This window comes from Ciona intestinalis, chromosome 9 (assembly GCF_000224145.3).
Source record: "Ciona intestinalis chromosome 9, KH, whole genome shotgun sequence".
In the NCBI taxonomy this organism is placed as follows: Eukaryota; Metazoa; Chordata; class Ascidiacea; order Phlebobranchia; family Cionidae; genus Ciona; species Ciona intestinalis.
This window is the reverse complement of record NC_020174.2, coordinates 2,222,703-2,244,025: the sequence shown is the minus strand read 5'-3', so window position 1 is coordinate 2,244,025 and position 21,323 is coordinate 2,222,703. Positions and strand designations below refer to the sequence as shown.

At 32.6% G+C, this 21,323-nt stretch overlaps 2 protein-coding genes and 1 non-coding gene across 6 annotated transcripts in view; all 3 read right to left on the bottom strand.

Moving 5' to 3' along the window:
- Positions 1 to 251: 251 nt before the first annotated feature.
- Positions 252 to 2,275, bottom strand: LOC100187147 (succinate dehydrogenase assembly factor 2, mitochondrial-like). The gene is made up of 5 exons (XM_002124172.5): positions 2,128 to 2,275; positions 1,936 to 2,066; positions 1,664 to 1,810; positions 1,079 to 1,192; positions 252 to 466 (listed from the first exon to the last, which is right to left on the bottom strand). The coding sequence occupies exons 1-4, from the start codon at positions 2,251 to 2,253 to the stop codon at positions 1,120 to 1,122; spliced, it is 477 nt and encodes a 158-aa protein (XP_002124208.1). The 5' UTR covers positions 2,254 to 2,275; the 3' UTR covers positions 252 to 466; positions 1,079 to 1,119.
- A 1-nt stretch (position 2,276) lies between these two features.
- The window catches only part of LOC100176922 (ATP-binding cassette sub-family A member 3-like), a 29,640-nt gene continuing 10,593 nt past the window's right edge, over positions 2,277 to 21,323 (bottom strand). For 3 of the 4 annotated variants that reach the window (XM_018813428.2, XM_026835996.1, XM_018813427.2), the window contains 31 exons: positions 20,755 to 20,880; positions 20,027 to 20,130; positions 19,526 to 19,642; positions 19,152 to 19,269; positions 18,629 to 18,802; positions 18,348 to 18,415; positions 17,613 to 17,726; positions 17,031 to 17,204; positions 16,355 to 16,481; positions 15,482 to 15,636; positions 15,034 to 15,189; positions 14,359 to 14,539; positions 13,703 to 13,785; positions 13,144 to 13,340; positions 12,561 to 12,685; positions 11,977 to 12,083; positions 11,321 to 11,417; positions 10,456 to 10,560; positions 10,100 to 10,222; positions 9,273 to 9,465; positions 8,593 to 8,797; positions 7,957 to 8,170; positions 7,305 to 7,457; positions 6,829 to 6,995; positions 6,098 to 6,232; positions 5,580 to 5,777; positions 4,853 to 5,040; positions 4,188 to 4,358; positions 3,588 to 3,763; positions 3,279 to 3,367; positions 2,277 to 2,848 (listed from right to left, as the gene is read on the bottom strand). In XM_018813428.2, the coding sequence (XP_018668973.1) occupies positions 2,687 to 2,848; positions 3,279 to 3,367; positions 3,588 to 3,763; positions 4,188 to 4,358; positions 4,853 to 5,040; positions 5,580 to 5,777; positions 6,098 to 6,232; positions 6,829 to 6,995; positions 7,305 to 7,457; positions 7,957 to 8,170; positions 8,593 to 8,797; positions 9,273 to 9,465; positions 10,100 to 10,222; positions 10,456 to 10,560; positions 11,321 to 11,417; positions 11,977 to 12,083; positions 12,561 to 12,685; positions 13,144 to 13,340; positions 13,703 to 13,785; positions 14,359 to 14,539; positions 15,034 to 15,189; positions 15,482 to 15,636; positions 16,355 to 16,481; positions 17,031 to 17,204; positions 17,613 to 17,726; positions 18,348 to 18,415; positions 18,629 to 18,802; positions 19,152 to 19,269; positions 19,526 to 19,642; positions 20,027 to 20,130; positions 20,755 to 20,880 (4,502 nt within the window). In that variant the 3' untranslated portion in view covers positions 2,277 to 2,686. The remainder of the gene's footprint in view (positions 2,849 to 3,278; positions 3,368 to 3,587; positions 3,764 to 4,187; positions 4,359 to 4,852; positions 5,041 to 5,579; positions 5,778 to 6,097; positions 6,233 to 6,828; positions 6,996 to 7,304; positions 7,458 to 7,956; positions 8,171 to 8,592; positions 8,798 to 9,272; positions 9,466 to 10,099; positions 10,223 to 10,455; positions 10,561 to 11,320; positions 11,418 to 11,976; positions 12,084 to 12,560; positions 12,686 to 13,143; positions 13,341 to 13,702; positions 13,786 to 14,358; positions 14,540 to 15,033; positions 15,190 to 15,481; positions 15,637 to 16,354; positions 16,482 to 17,030; positions 17,205 to 17,612; positions 17,727 to 18,347; positions 18,416 to 18,628; positions 18,803 to 19,151; positions 19,270 to 19,525; positions 19,643 to 20,026; positions 20,131 to 20,754; positions 20,881 to 21,323) is intronic. The other variant, XM_026835997.1, reaches the window with a different exon arrangement.
- Positions 16,200 to 16,265, bottom strand: mir4209 (microRNA 4209). Its single transcript, NR_034605.1, has one exon. It is a non-coding gene; the product is annotated as a microRNA 4209 (primary transcript).

The following is a 21,323-nucleotide window of genomic DNA, read 5'->3' as shown; positions in this document are numbered from 1 at the left end:
ACCCGTTTGCGTGACGCAAATACGTTTAATTAACCGGCGCCGTGGCATAGCGGCGCGCCTGCCTGTAACCCATTCAAGGCTCGACGCTGCTACTATTGTGGGCGTATGTGTCCATTCATTTATTCATTCAAATTGTAAATACAGTTCAAAAACTTACTATCCACAAATATGATATCATATTATACGATATACTTCCGAAGTATATAAAAGCGACTTGCTAGATTTTAATTAATTTCCAAAAATTGACTCCGTTATGTAACATGGTTTTGTATTCTTTCAAATGCAACAAAAAATGTTGAAAATAACTTGAAACATAATATGCAAAATAAACAAAATACCAAAACAAGGTATTTTGTTACCACAATATTTATTCATATTCACACAATATATTGTAGAGCAAGAATAAACAGCGCAAATTTTTCACCTGGCAGTATTAAAACTCATCAAATGCACCTCTTCTGGTTGGCTGCGTGTTGTAAAACCAATGTTAAAAAATATCTAACATATAGTACTGTGGTGTAAAGTGGGATACCGTTAGCACATAATATCCAAGCATCCCGATCACGTTTTAAACAATTTGAAATAACAACAGGAGTTGTATTCGCTGTTTGTTTAAAAAATAGAACCAATCGGTGTCCTATCTTCCCCCACACTGCTATAGTAGGGTGAGATACACCGTTACTACCAAAAATATTATTTCCTGATCGTGTTTTGATCATATAAGTTATATATGATATAACATGCCCTTTTGGAGTTGTGGGACACAGTTATATAATTCTGTAAATATTCTGTTTACTACCAAATAAGGCGATAAAAATGCCCCATCTTACCCCACCCTACTACAATTCATTTATTTTGTTTTCATATTTAGTGAATGGTGATCAGATACATATGCAAAGAATGCAAAATAACAGTAAAATGATAGTCATAATTTACGTACACACTGGATAAAATCCATTTATTGATAATGCTGTAGTATAAAAGAGCTATTTAAGATCTTTATATAATATAAATAAAACTGAGCAAAAATTTTTATGCAAATGAAAATCTAACAGTGCAATACATAGAACTTCCTTACATGAGTGCTGATGTTCATAAAAGAAACTTTTTCCAAATTTTTTAACTTTCTTTAGCTGGCACGGGTTCATATTCAAGAGCTGGTTGAATAAATCTCTCTTCTTTTTTGTTGTTTCTAGCAGCAAAATAATATTACAATCACAAATAAAAACTTTCTTAATTTAAGTAGCAGGAAAACAACAGTTGTTATAACATGAGTGGTTTGTTTCATACACCTCGTGCCTTTTTAAGAGTTACCATGCATGTAACTCAACTGTGATTGTATTTTTATCTGTATGGCTGACAACTTAGACAACCCATTAGTGACCATTGGGTTGGGGCAATTGTATTTAAGTGTTTTGCCTAAGGAGACATTCGTCAACAATGGTAGCATCTTAACCTGTAATCTCTGGATCAGAGGCAGGCTCGCTAATCACTGTGACATAGCAACACACAGACAATGATTTTAAACACCCAAAACATAAGGAAAAAATATATTCAGACCAGAAAATGGAGGCATTTAATAAGCAATCGCTGTATGCTAGTGGGAAAGTGTCCTTGTTATTTTAAACAAATACTGCTTAAATATTTAAAGCAGAATACATACCTACAATGCTCTTGTAACATATCCATTATTTCACTTTGGTATTCATTCGGAACATTCTTTGTTCCCACCATCCAATAATAAACGTCCCAATCATTGTTTGGTTTGTTCAAGATTTTATCGTAAATTTCAATTTGTTCTGGAGAAAAACTAAAAATTTTGACAAAGGTTAGAAAATTTGCTAGTTCTCATACTAGCAAAAACACCCAATATTTCAAAATCAGACAAATATGCAAATCAATAAAAAAAAGTTGAATTAGGATGAAATATGACACCTGTTTAGATACTTTGCTGCAAAGGTACTAAATATCAAACAGTTTTCCGAAATTCCCCTTTTTCTACTTTGCCAATGAAGTCTTGCTCGTTTTTTCGTAATCGATTCATTTGCATAACTTTTCTCAGGAATCTAAAATATTCAAGAAAAATGAATTTATGTCGCAAATAAATAAATAATTGATTTGACTTACAGACAAATTGTTCACATCAGATGAGGTGTTTTCACTTTTTGATCTTGTTTGTGAATTTTTGAAGCGGTTTACAGAGAGTCCACGATTTAGACTTCTATAGACCACAGTACAACGAACTACCGACATTATAAAACAATCCTAACGCACTAAATGTGGAAACAAATTAGTAATTGTGTCACGCATTTATTTAACAGCTCGTAAAACCGGTAAAATCTAAACGAAGAATTATATGGAATCTTGTGAAAAAACACTACAATATGATTTCAATATTCATATAACACTTAAGTACAGTATATATATTTAATACATACAACACAAAATAGTTCAATCTGTGACTTACTGCACAGGCGACAATTTTATAACAATGACAATAATCCATCACACAACAATACAAATACCGTCATCTAAGTGTAAAGTGTCAGAAAACGTTACTAAAGGAACAAAAAGTGTGTAGAATTCACAGTAGTACTTCTGATTGCACACAACAAAATTGCATCATGCTTTTTATTACTTCAATAAAATAAAATTGTAGTCTTCAAATAAAAACACAGAAATTAAACTATGCTGTAGCTTCATTGGCAGAACTTGAGGATAAATCGACTTCTGTAGCTTCTCGTTGCCAACGAACTAAACTAAGGAACACTTGCTCTAATGAGGTTTGCGATACAGTGTAATCGCTTATTTTTGACTCAGATTTTCCTTGTTCCATCAGTTCAAACACCTAGAGAAAAAATACCTTATTCGAAAAAAAGTTTTCATAAAACAATTTTTATGTTCTGTAAAAATCATACACAAAGTTGAAAAGTATGGTAACTCGTAAGCACACCGGGATAAAAAAATGGTGCCAATATGCGGTGTCGCGGCACCGCTCGCAAGAAGGGCTTACATGAGCTTTCCGGGTGTTGTGGTAATGAGCCAAATTTAGCCTAAATCCCAGGTCCTTGACAAGGACCTCACCCATAAAGAAAAAAAAATATAAAAAAAAGTTTAAACACCTAGGAAAAATTATCGACTTGAAAATATAAATAAAAACTGTCATAAAACAATTTTAATGTTAATATTTATTGCAGGAGTCAGCAACCTTTTTCCTTACACGGGCCAAATTGCAGATTTTGTCACACGAGCTGCACATTGAAACTCTTATCACTTACCATAGATAGGTTGAGATTTGAACCATCAACTTTATATTGAGGGACATGATATGTGAGAAGGCCCTGATGTTCATCTTTTAATGTACTGCCTAGTTACAATAATTTCGAGTTAAATTTGGTAAAAATACAAAAAAAATTTTAAATGCAAAAAAATTGAAGACATGAAAAAAAATTAATGCAAAACAAATTTAAATGTCAAATGTATTTTAAATGCAACTTTTTTTTATAAAATAACAATGTCTGATTTTTTGTCTTATTAAATTTAAACTTGTACTAAATTACACCCAATTGCTAAATAATAAAGTTAACCTGGGAAATTGTCTTCCATGTATACTTTAGAAAGTCCAGGGTTTGATTTCACTTTCATTTCAATTGTATAACCTTCACCAAACTTGCTCTTAAGGTGTTGAGGTCCACCAAGACATCGTAGTTTTCCGTTCACCATGATTGCTAGTCTTGTACAAAGTGCTTCACATTCTTCCATACTGAAAACAAGCATTGGAACCAGTATATAAGAGATAATGCGTTCAAGGCTTGTCGCTGCTACCATTGTGGGTGTATGTGTCCTTGGGCAAGACACTTAATCGCAATTGCTCGACCCAGTGGTCAACAATGGGTTGTCTAAATTTTCAGCCATACAAAATAAAAACAACTACAAAAAGCTACATAGGTGATAGCTTATAGTTATAAGCTGGCCAAAATGTGTGAAACAGAACACACAAGTTCAAACAACCCTAATTTTCCCTCCACAAGAATAAATAAGTTACACAATTTTATTTTTTTTAAAGTTACATTTAATTTCATTTAAAAAAAAGTTACATTTAATTTCATTTCCAAAAAAATACGTTTAATTTTATTTCCAAATAAGTTACATTTATTCATTTATCAATTTATTCATTCAATTCCAACCTGTGAGATGTGATAACAATAGAGCACCCACTGCTCCTCACTGCAGCAATAGCATCCCACAACATCCTCTTTGCTCCAGGATCCATCCCTGTGCTCGGCTCATCCAGGAGGACAACAGGAGGATTACCAACGAGAGCAATCGCTGTGCTCAACTTTCGTTTGTTCCCACCACTTGTACAAACAAAAAAAAGAAAGTATATTACTTTTAAAAATATTTTTTATTTTTTTTTATATAAAAAACATGATAAAAGTCTACTTTAATTTTATTATTAGGACTGTAAATAATAAAAAAATCGTCTAATTTATTTAACAAAAACGTGGTAAATGTTTAATTGAATTTTATTGTTTAAAACAAAATATTACTTTTATTTTAAATATTAAAAACATAACAGATACAAATTCGGGATGGTCCATGTTTAAAGTCTCATTTATTGCTAATTAGGTAGAAAACACAGAATATTTAAATTATATAACCATATCTTCACAACTCTAAAAGAGCGTTGTAAATCGAACAATCAAACACGATAAGGAAATACGAGATAATTTGGGGTATTAGTATCCATCCTAACACATAGTACTTCATTTCTTTAGGTAAAAAAAAACTTTTTAAAAAATTCACAATTGGTTTTGTTTAAGTTACAACTACTGCAGTAAGGGACAATTACCTGTATGTTTCACAAGGTTTGTCAATGTGTTCGCTGAAGTGAAGGATCCTACCCAAGTTATTGATACACGCCGGTATATCAGATTCAGGCACACCACGTAAACGGGCAAACATACGAAGGGTTTCAGCGCCCGTCATTTGCTCAATGAGAGCATCAAATTGTGGGCAATATCCCATTCTTTGTTGAGCCTGAAAAAGTGTGTGAAAATTATTAATGGGGAATAAATGAATGCAACTTGTTTTTATCCTCGCAAGGCAATAATATATGTGTTTTTTTTAATATTTTTTTTTGTTTCATACAACTTGTACACGCTTAAATGTTACCATATATGCATACGTATGCATTTACGAGTTACCACATATGTAAAGTGATCAATCTTTTTGGATTTTCTATTCTATGGCAGACAAACGCTTAATGGACCACTGGGTTGGAGCAATTGCAGTTAAGTGTCTTGTCCAAGGACAATCAAATCACCCACATTTGTAACACAGACCAGCCTTAAACATGTAACCTTTAGGATACAGGAAGGTACAGTGACATTAACAGATACCTTATGCAGTAAAAATCCAAATAATTTAAATAAAAAAAATGTTTAAAAGCGTGGTCGAAAAAAAGCATGGGCGCTACTCCTAGCAGACAAACAAACGACCATTTATGTTTAATTAAGTTAAACTTAGAAACAAAATTGTGCGTTATTATAATAGTAATGTAAATAAAAACAACTGACCATTCTTAGTTGAGTCCTAACATCATATCCATCAAGGAAAGCACTTCCACTTGTGGGTCGATAATCTCCGGTTATCATTTTAAAAGTTGTTGTTTTGCCGGCTCCGTTTATCCCTAATAAACCAAAGCATTCAGCCTCTGGTATTCCAACACATAACTGGTCAACCGCTACATGAGACGTGGAACCACTTTTATAAACCTGGTTTGAAAAGTGATTAAAATTTTAATGGTGCAAAATGCAGATATATAAATATATATTATTTTTTCTTTATTTTATAATGTTTTCCAATTTTATTTATATATCTTTTAGATTTAAAACCTCTATATATAGATACATATATAATTTTTTTTACTATATTTTGAACTACTTTATATATTTTTTACAGAATAGGGACAAGAGGTTTTAAATTAGCAATATGCTTAAAATAGTGTTTAAAAAATTTAAAAAATTGTTTTCGAAGAATTAATCAAAAAAAAAATTCGAAATCTTTTTAAAAATAAAATTAGTAAGAAAATTACTTTTCGAAGATTTTTTATGATAAGTCGATCAGTGACGACTAGATTTGGAAGATCAGTGTTGTTGATCCGATCCCTCTCCTCTGCTACATCATCATCCTCAAGCAAAGCTGATAACGCAGCCATCATTGGTTTCTGCTGAAAATAAAAGTTGAATGTCTGGATCTGGTGACTTGGTTTATGCAGCAATAACAGTGGCGCAACCAGGGAGGTTATAAGGTGAACCCTCTACCTCCTTTTTGTATTTTTTTTTAAATTTAAAAATTTATTGAAAAAACCGCATTTGCGATAGCTAGTTTTTTGATTTTAGGAGAGTTTAGACAGTTCTTATCCTAAGTTACAGCAATCAAGGTGTATAAGAGAGCTGTTTCTATGTGAAAATTACCCATAAGTGATCAATGGTTTGATGTAATTGCTGTTAAGTGTGTTGCCCATTGACACATATGGCCACAATAGTAGCACTAGCAGTGGGTAGCCTTGAACCCTTAACCCCATAGTAACATGTAGGCGCGCTATCCACTGTGCCGGACAAACTATAATAATAACCCCATTTGTCTCTTGGAAACATTTAAAACAAAAAGACAGGATATTGCGACAAAACAACAGTTATTAAAACTTGTTTACATTTTAAACATATTCACATTTAATTGGAAGAAAATTAGCGTGGTTGCCTAGCAGACAGACAGAAAGTGCTTTTTTTTCTCCTAGTTACAGCATAAACTATAAAATCGTACCGTGCTGTTGTGTCTAATCTTAAATGAGTTCCATGCACGTTGAACAACATCAAACTCTACCATGAAGAGAATAATAAAGAAGACAACACCCTGAGATCCAAGGAAAGTCGCAAATCTTCCAACTCCATATTGGTTCCATGCAAGGAAGTTGGTTTGAAAGTCAAATCCTGTGATGTTTTAAAATATTAGGACTTCATTTGTTAGCTCGGTTTATATTTATGGTATGGCTCTCGTAACAGTATAATCAAAGCTTACATTACATACAAGCCCAAGTTACCTTTAAAAAAAAGGAAAACACTTTTTACACTTCAGGAAAAAGTTTTAAACTTTGTGAAAAATTTTTGAACTTATTGTATGTTTTATAGATTTTATGAAATTTTTTTAAGACTATGAGATTTTTTTAGATTATCGGGAAAATTTTTTAAACTTTACCTAAGAAATGTTTCTTATTACAATCACAATAGCATGCCTCTTACCCATCTCTCTGCAGTAGATTTCAAGGAATGGATCCGAAGTGCAAATATTAACCATTTGATCATTTGCATACAAATCTGCCAAACCCTGACCCAAGCAATATTGTGGCATGAGTAGAAACACCCAGTCAAGAATATTCGCTTCTTTATTTAGTGCTGGAAAGAATATAGATTTTTGGTAATATAAAACAGCATTATAATTGTTCATTTTTTTAACATTTTTTAACTGCAGGGTAAGATGGGACACCTTTAGCGCATAATATCCAAACATCCCGAATATGTTTTAAACAATTAACATCGGTCTATGGGAGTCCTGAGGATACCGTTTTATAATTCTTTGAATGTTTTTTGTTTACTACCAAATGGGATGAGAAAATAGAATTAATAATTAATTGCATTTTGTTCCAATTTTTAACCCATTATTAAACAATGGGTTTACTTTTTAGTGTATTGCCAGGAACTTAAGCAGAATATAGCAGAAAATATAACTTTCAAAGTTTTTTTCAAAAGTTAAGGTTCTTGCCAAACACACATACACCCACAATGATAGCAAACGATGCAATGATTTTGTGTAACCAGTCTAACCACTATTGTAATTAAAACAATATACAAAAAGCCACACTACAAACAATGTACAAAAATCGATATAACTTACAAAGTAATCGTAGCACATTGACAGTGATAATAGATGCCAGTCCCGTGATGATGTTAAGTATAGTGATTCGGACAAGAGCTGTGGAGGGAACTTGAAAGAACATGGACAGTACGTACATCAGGGGTAGGGAAGCCCAACAGTAAAGTATGAATAGAAGTATTGCAATGCCAGCATGGTTGGTGAATTCGGTCACACTGAAGGCAGCAAACATTATCTGTGAAAAATTCGTGTGTTTTATCTAGACTATGATGTTTTTTTATACATTTAACGACAATTGCTCCAACCCAGTGGGTATATGTAAATTTAAAAATTTAAAATAATCACCTACAAAGTTACATAAGTGGTAACTCGTAAGCGGGAACGAGGTGTACGAAACAGAACACCTATGTTCTAATAACTGTCTTTTCCTGCCACGCGAGGGTAAATAAGTTAGTAAGCAGACACAAGGTGTATTAAAAAATATGTTGACATATTGACTGTGGTTGTAACCTCACAATAGGATAAATAACTTACATTCATTTCAGTTTAATAAAAAGTTTATAAATCGAAAAAAAATTAAAAATTAAAAAAATATATTTTAAGTTTTATTTTTTTATGAAAATAAATATTTAGCAAAAGTTTAATTAAATGACAAACCATAGTGAGCAAGCACGGAGTGATAAAGTTGATGAAATCCCATGTGAACGTTGACATCCAGAAGCAAACGGGATCAACTCCGGCAAGAGCTTGGAGGAGAGAAGATCGGTCGACTCTCTCTCTTACAAGGAAGATGCAAAACGATGCAGCGAGAAAAGAAAATCCAAGAACGATGTTAAAAGCAATCAGGAAGCCAGATAATGACCTGAAAATACAGTTTTTATTAGTTGACTTCCCTTTTTTACTGGTATAAGGTTTATTACATGTGTAAGCAACTTTTATAAGTTTTCGTAAAAAACAATTTTTAAAAACACATGCAGTCTGAGTGTTGGGGTTTTGGGCCAACTATGGCTTAAATCGGAGGTCCTTGCTATAGGACCTCACCCGCATAAATTAGAATACACAGACTTTTATTAAGTTTGTTCTGGTGTTCTGTTTCATACACCACTTGCAAGCTTACCAGTTACCACGTATGTAACTTTATGGGTGATCATTTTTTCTGTAATAGCTGGTAATTTAAACAACCCATCAGTGACCACTCAGTTTAATCAATTGCCAATAGGTGTCTTGCGGAAGGAAACGTGCGCCCAAAACTGTAGCAGTCACGAGCATTGAACCCCTTACCTCTGGGTAAGAGGCAGGCGCTAACCAATGTGCCAGACTAAAAACTTAATACCTACCCTAGCAGTTGTTCCTGCACTCTATTAGTTGAATTGCGTGGTAGTGGAGAGTTCCATATTTCCATTGTAAAATTCTTATACACGCCATCACCAACCATTCTTATATAAGCCTGGTCCATATACAGCAATGTAGAAGCTGGTGTGTGGTATGCTTGGTTATTGAACCAAGCTATACTTTTTGATGTATTTGTGGCTGAAAAAAAAGTTACGTGCAGTGTATTGACTAACTATGCTTTGAAGTACGATTTCTAAAATATACATAAATCGAAAAAACAATACACAAATCGAAAAAAAACGCTCATTAAATTTGACAAAATAAGTAGCAAAAAATATTTATGATTTTATTAGTAATGAATAATTATATACTTTAATTTAGACAATATTTATATAAATTAACCACTTACAAACAGTTTTGTTTTATATAGCAAAATACCATTTTCCTACAAGACATAACTTAACACAATTTTGTTTGCTTTTCCGTTATTAAAATGTTAATTTTGTTCCAACGTTTCGTATTCCATTTAGCAAGAATTTATTGACCTTGCTAAATCTGCCAATATGGAAAATTTTAAACACACAAGTTACATATGCGCTGTATCTGTTTGAATTGTTTAAATAAAAGACTGACGGTGCCATTTAGGCAAAATATATATTTCTTATTTTTATTTATATTATGCAATTCGCTGGACTTGATTTGTGTCTGATACTTTTTCATATTACCAGATTCTTACGGTACTTCTTTACACAATAATGTCCAACTATATGAGCACCAGACCTGGATCAGATTCGCGGAATTTATTATTCTAAAACAGTTATAAGTTACATACCTGTATTTGTAAGAAAACTCCCAGCAATCAGGTTCTCCGTGTTAAAGTCTCCACCCTCCTTTAAATATTTGTTGGCAAGAAATAACTCAATGTCTTCATTAACCTCATATGCTGATTCCAAACCTGATATAATGAATAACGATATGAATGAATGAAGGTAACTTGCTTTTGAGTAATGGGAAAACGACATGTGATATAACATGGGTGTTCCGTTTCATACACCTGTCTGCTATGACACCATATGTTTTCAACTCAACTTTTAAACAACGTTGACATCTTATGTTTTACCTGTCCAATTTTATGCTTAAATAGCCTATACCCTGCTGTTAAGAAAAAACAATTTAAACGAAACAAACCTTTAAAAGCAGATTTGTAGGACTGGCTCAAGTCAGCAGATAGAGGGGAATTTGGGGTAAAGTTGTACCACACATTGTTGGGACCATACTGATCAACAGAGAGATCTGAAACAAAAAGATATTGCGGTGTTAAATAGAACTTGGTGGATGTAAACCAAAAATACTTATTCTAGCTTGATCAGAAATTTGTTTAGAAATTTTTACAAAAGTCTTATTTTTAATTTACTTTTTTTTGTGAGTATTTATTCTGGCATACCATATCACTATACAATATTTTATCAATGCACTTATTTCAGATGGTATTGGAAAATATTGCTTGAACCAGTTTTTCTACTCATTTTATTATGTATCCTATTCTATGTGGCTAAGGTCTCCCAGGGTGGCACGCCATGGGTCCTAGGACTTTGGGCTAGGGTTGTCCCATTACCCAAAGTGTATTGAAAGTCTCAAGGTCACTCAGTTCAAAAGGATGTTGACACCAGTAGCACATAATTGTAATGATCCAAAAACCCCACAAAGCTTAGGTTATATACTCATAAAATAAAACATGGAAAACATATATACAAAAAACAATGGGGACAAAGTTAAGGAGTTTAAAAGGGACACAAACATACAACTTAAAGGGGACAACATATATACAGCTTTTTATAGGGGACAACAAAATGGTTTTAGAAGTAATGAGAGATTAACATGTATCATGTAGTTTTTTTAATGAGAAATTTTCGTATTTTAATGAGCATTTTATAGTTTTCCTACGCGAGAGCTCCGACTTAGACTTGCATGGCTTAATCTTTGAGACAAGCATATCCCTACTGGCAGGAACAACCAGGTAACGACATAAATGAGAGACAAAATCTTTTCTTACCAAGTGGGACGTTCTTTTGTTCAAAAGGTGGAAACTTTGCGTTCATGATTGAAATTATTGCAAAGAAAACTGGAACCAATATCTGGGCAACAGCAACCTGGGATTGAATGTAAATTATTTATATTTTCGTTGCGGGTAACAGAAAAATGTAATTTGTTACTTCTGCTAACAGGCATAATGAAAATAATCTTTTACCGGCTCATTCGGTATAAAAAACATAGTGTATTTTTGACGTTTCGTCTGCCATTCGGCAAGAGAATGTAGTCTGTTAATCTGCTACCAGGCATGGTGTAAATAATGTTTTAGCGGCTAATCTGATCAAAAACGTAGTGTATTTACGATGTTTCGTCTAATATTTGGCAACAGAACGTAATTTGTTACTTCTGTTACCAGGCATAGTGTAAAATGTGAATAATCTTCTAGTGGCTCATCTGGTATAAAAACGTAGTGTATTTTCGCCATTTCATCTGTCATCCGGCAATACAAAAAGCATAGTGTGATTTAAGACTCTTGCCAGACTGCAGACAGAAAGAACTTAGAAAATACACCACGCTTTTTATTTTGGCAAAACCTCAAAAATACACTATGTGTTTTATACCAGATAAGCTGCTAAAAAAAGAATGATTAATATGTATGTATAAGTATCAAGTAATGACCTTGTAATTTCTTTTTGAATGCAACAGTCGTTTAATGAGTAAGGCATAAAACTGTTGGAACCATAGAGCAACACCATCGTTGTATTTGAGTGAAGAATGCAAGTATTCTGTATAGATGGAACAAGATGGAATTACGAAAGAATACCTAAATTTTGGTACGTGTTGGTCACTGTGTATTGCCTAATAAAATGCACTGCAAGTGTCTCAACAGGTTCAGGTATTTGTTAAAAAGAGTAATACTTTGGGTGGAACGTGCAAGATAAACCAATTCATATTACTAAATAAATATAACTAGCTTTATCCGTGTTTGGGCCAAAAACATCTTTTTTTCGTGTATATGTAACAAAGTAACATATATGTAACTTTGTGTGTGATTGTTTTTATGTATGGCCGACAATTTAGACAACCCATCAGTAACCACTGAATTGAAGCATTTGCTGTTAAGGGCTTGCCCAATGACACATGCACCCACAATTGTAGCAGCAACGAGTCTTAAACCTCTAACCTCTAAGTTACAGGCAGGCACGCCAACCTCTAAGTTACAGCTCTGAACCATCTGTTTTGCTAATTAAAAACCAACTTACGTTTCGATGGAACAACATTGGTAGGCGCACTACCCAACTTAGGTGACCCATGTACAACTTCCGATTTAGAGAAAGATAATCTTCTGCTAACACTTTGTACTGCAGTGTTTGCATCCTCAGTGACCCTATGTATGAGAAATGATTCATTTAAAGTGGATATGGCCTATCCTAGGTTCATCAGCTCAGCTTTTATCTGAGACTTTTCCTAGTTTTTACTCTGTTTTACATAGTGTGATACTTTTTAATAATTCTCCTCTCTCCGCTTTTTTATAAAATTTGATAATTTTTCGCTACTATAGTAAAAGAAATAAATAAAATATATTTTATATAGTAAAACAATTGTCAAAATTTCAAACAAATTTACAACTGTTATTCAACATTTTATCTACAGAAAAATATTTCAACTAAACCAACTGTCCAAACAACTTTCAACAAAATACCAAAATTAAACACACTTTATTTGTTATTTTTGACATTTAAAAATATAATTCATTTAATTTTTTTAAACAACTTGTCTTTTTTTTAAATACATGATCTTATTAATCTTTTTACATAAATCGTCTAATTTATGAATTATTCTCACCGAAGAAATACTTCTTCCATAGTTGTAACAGTTGCTCCGAAATTGGTGACGCCAAGCGCTCCCGCATCCTGTTCAAGAGTCTGGAAGAGCTTAGGAAAGGATGAAGAAGAATCAAAAGGAAGAACAAAAGAAATTTCTCCTCCAGCCGTTCGTTCCAACTTCGACTCTTTAACATGGGATCGAAATATTTCATCAACCTGAAAAAAAAAGAAAATAGAAAAAGGCAAATAACAAATAAAATAAAAAGGAAATATAGATAAATATATTGAGTAACCAAATGCTTATAACACAGAAAATTTTAACACAGAATTCTTATATTATTTTTTGCGTGTGTCTTACGTCCTGCAGTTGTAACTATATAAGCGTGTAGTGGTCCATAGTAAACATAATATATACAAGAGTGAACTAAACTGAGTTACGTGTTGTTTTGAGCAAGTTGAAAAAAGCAAGACGTTTACCTACTGTGAATAACGGAACCCGCTTCAAGGATTTTCGAGTTATTTCCAACTAAAACCCAAAAAAACTGGCAATTAATTTGAATATAAAACAGAAATTTTACCTTAGCAACATCACAGCTTGGAGTCTTGGTAAGCACAACATGGTATCCAACACCAAACTTATTTTTCAAGAAAACCGATGAACCTGGTATGACAGAACGACAATTAAGGAGTGTATGCAATCCTTTGCATAGTTAAAGATGGGTAAATTTCATAGTACATACAGATAGGAGAAAAACTTTTAAAAATACAGGAAGGCTGGAATAGTTAAACAAGCATTCCTATAAAACAAATTTGGTGGCAGGGTAGGTAGGCCTACCAATTTCAAGAGACTGCCTGCGCTGTTACCCCAGGTTTGGTGTCTATGCATACAGAATGATTTCAGGTTGAACAATTCAAACAGATAAACTGGCTAAGTTATATAACTAGTGACAAAGTGGGACACCAGACTTCAACTTAAAGGTAATGGGTTCAAGACCGGTTGCTGCCACTATTGTGTGTGTATGGGTCCTTGAGCAAGACACTTAATGACAATTCCTTCAACCCAGTGGTCAATAATCTAAACTAATTATCATATATACAGAAAAATCACACCCACAAAGTTACATACTTAGTAACTCGTAAATGGCACTAAGTGAATAAAACAGAAAACCAGTGTCATAACAACTGTCATTTTCTTAGCCACGGGAGGGTAAAGCAAGTTACCTTCATTAATTACCTGTACAACGTAGCTTTCCTTCTGCCATAATAGCGATCCTGTCTCCAAGTAAATCAGCTTCGTCCATAAAATGAGTTGAAAGAAGAATCGAACATTTGTGTCGGGACAACTGGAGGACCTCCCAGATCGCTCTTCGAGCAGCAGGATCCATTCCGGATGTTGGTTCATCCAATATGACATACTGGAACATATCAAGTTGTTGATATATCAAAAAAACTTATTTTGACAGTGTAACGACCTTCAGGGCCCGCCAAGAGTATACCAATTTTCCAAAAACGAACTTTCGGGAGTTAAAAAATTTAAGGATTTTCAGAGAGTAAATTTTAAAAAAGATTGGGAAGCCTTGGTATATCATATATACCAACTGAGTTTAAGAAAAATAAAGAGCACAAAATGGTTTGTATTACTTGGTCAAAAAGATCAAAAACAGGGATACATTTCCTTATATATATATTCCTGTTGCTGTCAAGATAATGAGACATATTGTTGATGCTGCTGGGGGTTGCTATCTATGTGGCTCTCTCTAGACAAGACACATAGTGACATAGCCGGATATGGCAGAATAAACGCCGGTCTTTCACAATAAAATTTAATCACATGAAAATTTGCCAAAAAATCTCAGACCTAAAATAATATTCCTTATATTTAGATAAATTAACAATTAGAAGAAATTACTTTAGATCCAGCAGAAAGAGCAATTCCAACAGAAAGTTTTCTTTTCATTCCCCCTGACAATGTACATGACTGGGCAGAAGCTTTATCGTTGAGTTTTAATATATTTCTCATATCATCGCATTCCTTTTTCACTTCAGATTTTGCGATTCCTTTCAACTAAAAAAAGTGCAGCAAATGTTAAAAGGGATTTTCGTGCTTGTCATTGCCCTTTAATGCGTTTAAATCTTGCCCAATACACATATACCCACAATGGTAGCGGTGACAAGCCTTGAACCTATTACCTCTAGGTTAGAGGCAGGTGCGCTAACCAAATGTGCTACGGCACTAGTCTTCTCTTATTTTATGTTACAGACAATTTAGACAAACCGTTATTGACCACTAGGTTGGAGCATACAGAAATATAATAATATAAGACCAGATTTTAGGTGCCTATGTGGTTACAGCTTACCCTTGCAAAGAAATACAGGTGTTCATCTACTGTCAACAAATCAAAGAGAATGTTAAACTGAGGACAAAGACCAAGTGATTCTCTAACTCCCTTCATATCATCCAATATACTGTGACCCATTATCTTTGCATCACCACTTGTGGGGGGGAAGAATCCTATGGTTAAAATATCAGTTGATTAAATCAGTGGTTCTCGACCAGCAGTCCATAAACCGGCGCGTGATGCGTCAACTTCCGCTAAATATATTACAAACTTATATCTCAATTGCAAAACGCAAGAAACGTCAATAGAACTAAGTTAATTATCAAAAGGACGACAGCAAAGTTCTCATTAAATTGAAGTTTCCATTCTTTGCTTTTGATTTGCATTCTTTGTCATAATTACATTTTGGGCAGATTTTATTTTTAAAGATTCACTGTCAGCGAAATTCGTTTTGAAAGTTTACTGGACCATAAGATAAAGCGTTTGAGAACCACTAGATTGGATAACTGTAATAAACTCTGTGAATCTAGCCCTAATGTTTATATGATAGAACAGATCTTGTGTAAAGAAACACAGTCTTGATCTGGTGCTATGAAATAGATACAACACAATTTGCGGGTACTGATTTTGTTTGTTACGTATTTTATAGCACTAGATCCAGGTAGAGTAATTTGGGGTAAAATGGGATAATACTAGCACATAAATCCCATTTTCCTGATTGTGTTTGTACTTTGTGCAATAATTAAATTGGGGCATTTAAAATAAATCGGCTAGATATAAAAAAGCCACATACTAATCATTATAAAAGCATCAAACCTTGAACCTGACAAATTTCGCTTATCGAATCTAACTTTTTATCAATTAAATTAGCTTTTCAGAAAAAATACTTACCAGTAAGCATAGACATGGTTGTTGTTTTGCCAGCTCCGTTATGTCCAAGCAAGACAGTTATCTGACCTTCATACATGTTTATGTTAAGATTGTCAACTGCAACTTTTTCTTTGTTGCCTTTAAACACCTGGTGGTGGAAAATTAAAGTAAAATTTTGTGATAGAAAAAAATGATATATATTTAAACCTAAGATATACACAAAACCTGGTTTTTCTATTGATGTTTTTTGGTATTGGTGACAAATAAGATAACCCATTAGTGATCGTTTGGTTGCAGCAATTGCCGTTAAATGTCTTGCTCAAAGACAAATTACCTCACAATGGTAGCAGCGATGAGCCTTGAAAGTGAAACCTCTGCACGCTAACCAAGGCTGGTCATTACTACCGTTGTGGGCAAGACAACCAACAACAATTGCTCCAACCCAGTGGTCACTCACTAATGGGTTGTCTAAATTGTCAGCCGTACAAAAACCATCACCCACAAAATTCCATACATGATAACTCGGGATAAAAAAGGTTTCCTTCCAAAACAACGAAAATGACAAGTGTATGCGTCCTAAGAATTTATCTGTGTATGTGGGCACAACTTTGACCAATAGCTCTAGCTTGTAGGACCCCACCCATATAGAATAGAAAGCAAAACACAAAACTGTACCAACAAAAAAACATGAGCTTACTTTTCGTAACCCTTTAATTTCGACAACTTTTCTCAAGTTATTTGGTTCATCTTCAAAATATTCCTTATCGTTTCCATTTATTGAATTATCGGCAAATATTTCATTTTCTTCTCCAACTTCTGTGCCAACTGGGTTGTATTTACCGGTAGTTGTAACTCCAAACCAGTAAGATTTCTGTGTGAATAAAATGCTTATAAAATCAGGAGTTTTTATACTTTTATGGCAGGCATGGCTTGGCAATGTAAACAAAAATTCTTACTTCAAATATTGAAAACTAACGTCATGTAAAAAACAAATTTTAAATTATTGAAAACTTAAACTAAAAGATCCGTAATAAAAATTGAAAACAAAATAGAATGATACCAAACATTTAAATCCATTTTATAAACCTTTTATTTTTTATTTTCATATATTTTTAAAGGTGACATGGCCGATAGCTTATATATGTTATAACCACTATCATTAATTTATCCATAAAGCAGATTTATTAAAACAAGTAATAATACTACAAATAAATTTTAGGAAAAAGTGTCTACATTATAAAAAAATAAAACAAATTAAGAATAATCATTATTCACTTACCATGAATGGAAAATACCAAGGTTTTGGGATTCCATATTCACCAGGCCACACACCCTCAATGTAAACCGCAAGTACCATGTATAACACTGCATCTAATAGTAGCATGAGAATAACCTGTAATATAGAGTCATTCATATATATTTGGTATATAGTAGGGTTGGGGAAAATGAGACACCTTTTTATTCTATTTTTTCATCCCATCAAATAGTAAACAAAGAACATTTAAAGAATTATGAAACCAGATTCTTACGACTAGCATAGGCCGTTGTTAATTGTTTTAAACACGATCAGGACATTTAGGTATTACGGTGTTCCCATCTTCCCCCACTTTACTATACACTATATAATAGGGTGAAGTAAGATATTACATATTTTAGAAAATTAGAATATAACAGAACTAATAATGCTTGAAGGTAACTGTTATAGATTTAATGTATTATTTGTAAGACTGCAAGCACAAATTTTAATATGGTAAAATGACTAAAATCAAATATGATTTTTTCTAAATTCAAGTTATTTATATATAGTAGGGTAAGGTAAAATAGGACATGTTTTCATTCTAATTTCTCAGCCCATTTGGTAGTAAACAAATAAAATTTACAAAATAAACCATAGCCTTGAGACTCTAAAAGATAATTTTTTTAAAACACGAATAGGTTATATGGGATATTGGTGCTAACAGTATTCTATCTTATACACATTACTGTATAGTCTGTATTGTTATGTAATGATTACCTCAAGTAAAGTGAAGTTGTCATCAACTGTAACACCTTGGTTGATGTTATACCAATGTATTCCTGTGCCTGAAAAATGTAAAAAAAAACAGATATGTTATATATATATATATATATATACATAATATATATGAACATAACCTTGTTGAAACTAACTCCTTGAAAAAAATTTTTTTTTAATTAAAAAAAAAAACTAATTTGTATCATACACCCACCAAGGCCTTAAAAACTTATCAAAAAAAAAATTTGAAAAAGCAACTGAATAAATTAATTGGTAGTTACCTTTGCCTTCAAACATTCCAAAGAGTTGACAACCATTTGCCATTGCTACATTGGATAGTAGACAAGATATAAGCTTGACCGGGTGACTTAACATGCTGTAGCTGTTTTCCATGAATAGGTATGGCATGTATGTGAGGCCGTATAATGTTCCTCCTGCAGCTGCTGCTACGTTAGCTGTAGATCATATGTTTTTGAATAAAGTGAATGTAACTTGCTTTATTCTCACATGGCCAAAAAAAGGGATTATAACATGAGTGTTCTGTTTTATGTTACCTCGTGCCAGCATACGAGTTTCCACATATGTAATTTTGTGTATGTGTTTTTTGTCGTATGTCTGATAATTTAGAATAACCATTAGTGACCACTGGGTTCGAGCATTTGCTGTTAAGTGTCTTGCCCAAGAACACATACGCCTCACAGTGCGCTTACTAATATTGCTGTTATAAATTTGCTTTTATACGTTTGTAATACATTTTAATAAAGAAAATCTTTTTAATAAAGATACACCATAACATAAACTTACCTTTAGAGAAAAACACAGATATTAAGAAACAAAGTGTTATTGTTGCTGCAGAAAAAGCGAATAGAAAAACAAACACAACTGTGATGTCACTATAAGTCAAAACACTTCCAGCGCTGGTCTAAAAATTTTAACATATGGAATATATGTATATATTATTCTTTTAGGAATTTAATATATTCTTAGGTGAAATGTATGTGGTACAATGGTTGGAGTCTTTTAACAACAGTCTACGGGAGCTAGGACGATAAAGTTTTATAATTCTTTGAATGTTCTTTGTTTACTACCAAGTCGCACGAAAAAATAAAATAAAAATATGTTCCATGGATCTTTCCCCACCCTACTGTATCTAAATTTAAGGGTTTTGCATAAATTACCTGAATCTTATAGAAACCAGCCATCCCAAAGCAGGAAATTGAAAGAAATATCAAATATTTAACAAACCAAGCTAACCAGTGAAGCCAGTTTGATAATCCCATCATCATCATGTATTCCTGTGGGGAGAAATAATTGATGACAATTTTTGTAATAAATGCAACTTGCTTTATTTTTGGAAAAGGAAAATTGACAGTCGTTATAACACGGATGTTCTGTTTTTCACACACCTCGTGCCAGCTCACGAGTTGCCACCAATGTAACTTTGTGTGGGATTCATGTTAAAATTGGAGAATTCTTTATATATCAATTTCTAGACACATTCATGTGCACAATGACCAAAAACAATAAGACAAGTTTATTATGACCGTTTTAAACCATTTCATAAACAAACCGAAAAAAAACACTTTTTTAAAATAGGAAAATACAGAAAACACATAAATTTTAGATTACTACAAATTTTTTAGTTAATGTTAAAAAAAAAACTAAGACAATTTTCTTACCTTCATTTTTGACTCCTTTTCAAGAACAACACTACGCACGATGACCAGAGAGGTATAGAAGAAACTTAACATTACTAGTAGTGGTAGCGTACGCTGGATTGCAACTAAATACATTGTTTAGGTAAGGTGTTTGCTATTATAAAAACACCCCAACCATATTTCCAAACAGGTTTTTAACATATGAGAAGTTCTTTTAGAGTAATGTTACAACTTTTTGCTATTATAGAAATACCCGATCTTATATTTTTGAATTCAGTTTTAACAAATAAGAACATTTTTACAGTTAGAGTAATTCTGTAAATATTTTTATATTAAAACTGATAAAAGAGAATAAAAACATAAACCATCCTACCACAATCTATTATAACACATGTTTAATAAATGTATATAAAACTAAATGCGTGTACCCAAAGCATTGTAATTTGTATTTGTATTGTGACATATATGAATATATATTATGTGTTTAGTTATCACAAAAAACTTCATATTACTCAAGAATAAACATTATAAAAATTACATAACATTTTTAAATAAAAATTACATTTTTTTCTAGGAATTTTAATATTATTTGTTTTGTTTTTTCCTTGGGCCGATACACATAATACAAAAAACATATTTTGCAACAAAAATAAACATATTACATATTAATACAAATAAATATATTTCGTAATAGAAATAAACACATAAATATCACATTTGCACTATTCGTTACAACATACAATACTTACTAACAAAAGTATCCATAATATAGGGTGGGAAAGGAAACCTTTTTAAAACCATGTTGTCAAGAATAGAAGTGTTGGTTAAAGTGTCTGCAATACCCATGTTCACACCATGCATCAGTGCAAGGAATCCTTGAGGGAAAAAAATATAAAATTTTGTAAAAAATTAGGAAAAGGCTTACACATGATTTAAAATTATTAAACTAAATAATATTAATTGTTTATCTGTATAAAATAAATGAGTCTCTTATTTTGCACATATAAAAAAGGTATAACAAATTAGTAACTTATTGTGCACATATATGCTGTAGACCTGTATTGTAAGCTAACAGGAAACGAGCAACATAAAATAGCCCAATAATCCAATATAGTTATGTAAATAAACATTAAAAGTATGATACGCTGGGTATAGGATTCAAATGTGGTGTTCAATTTTATTGTCAAAGCTGGATGTTTATTTGTTCACCCTTTTACAAGTAACCTTTAAACCAATATATTGGTAGTGTAAAAGTCTCTAATGTTAAACTGTGTATCATATATCAAATATGCTTTTAACCAATATGATATTATACATA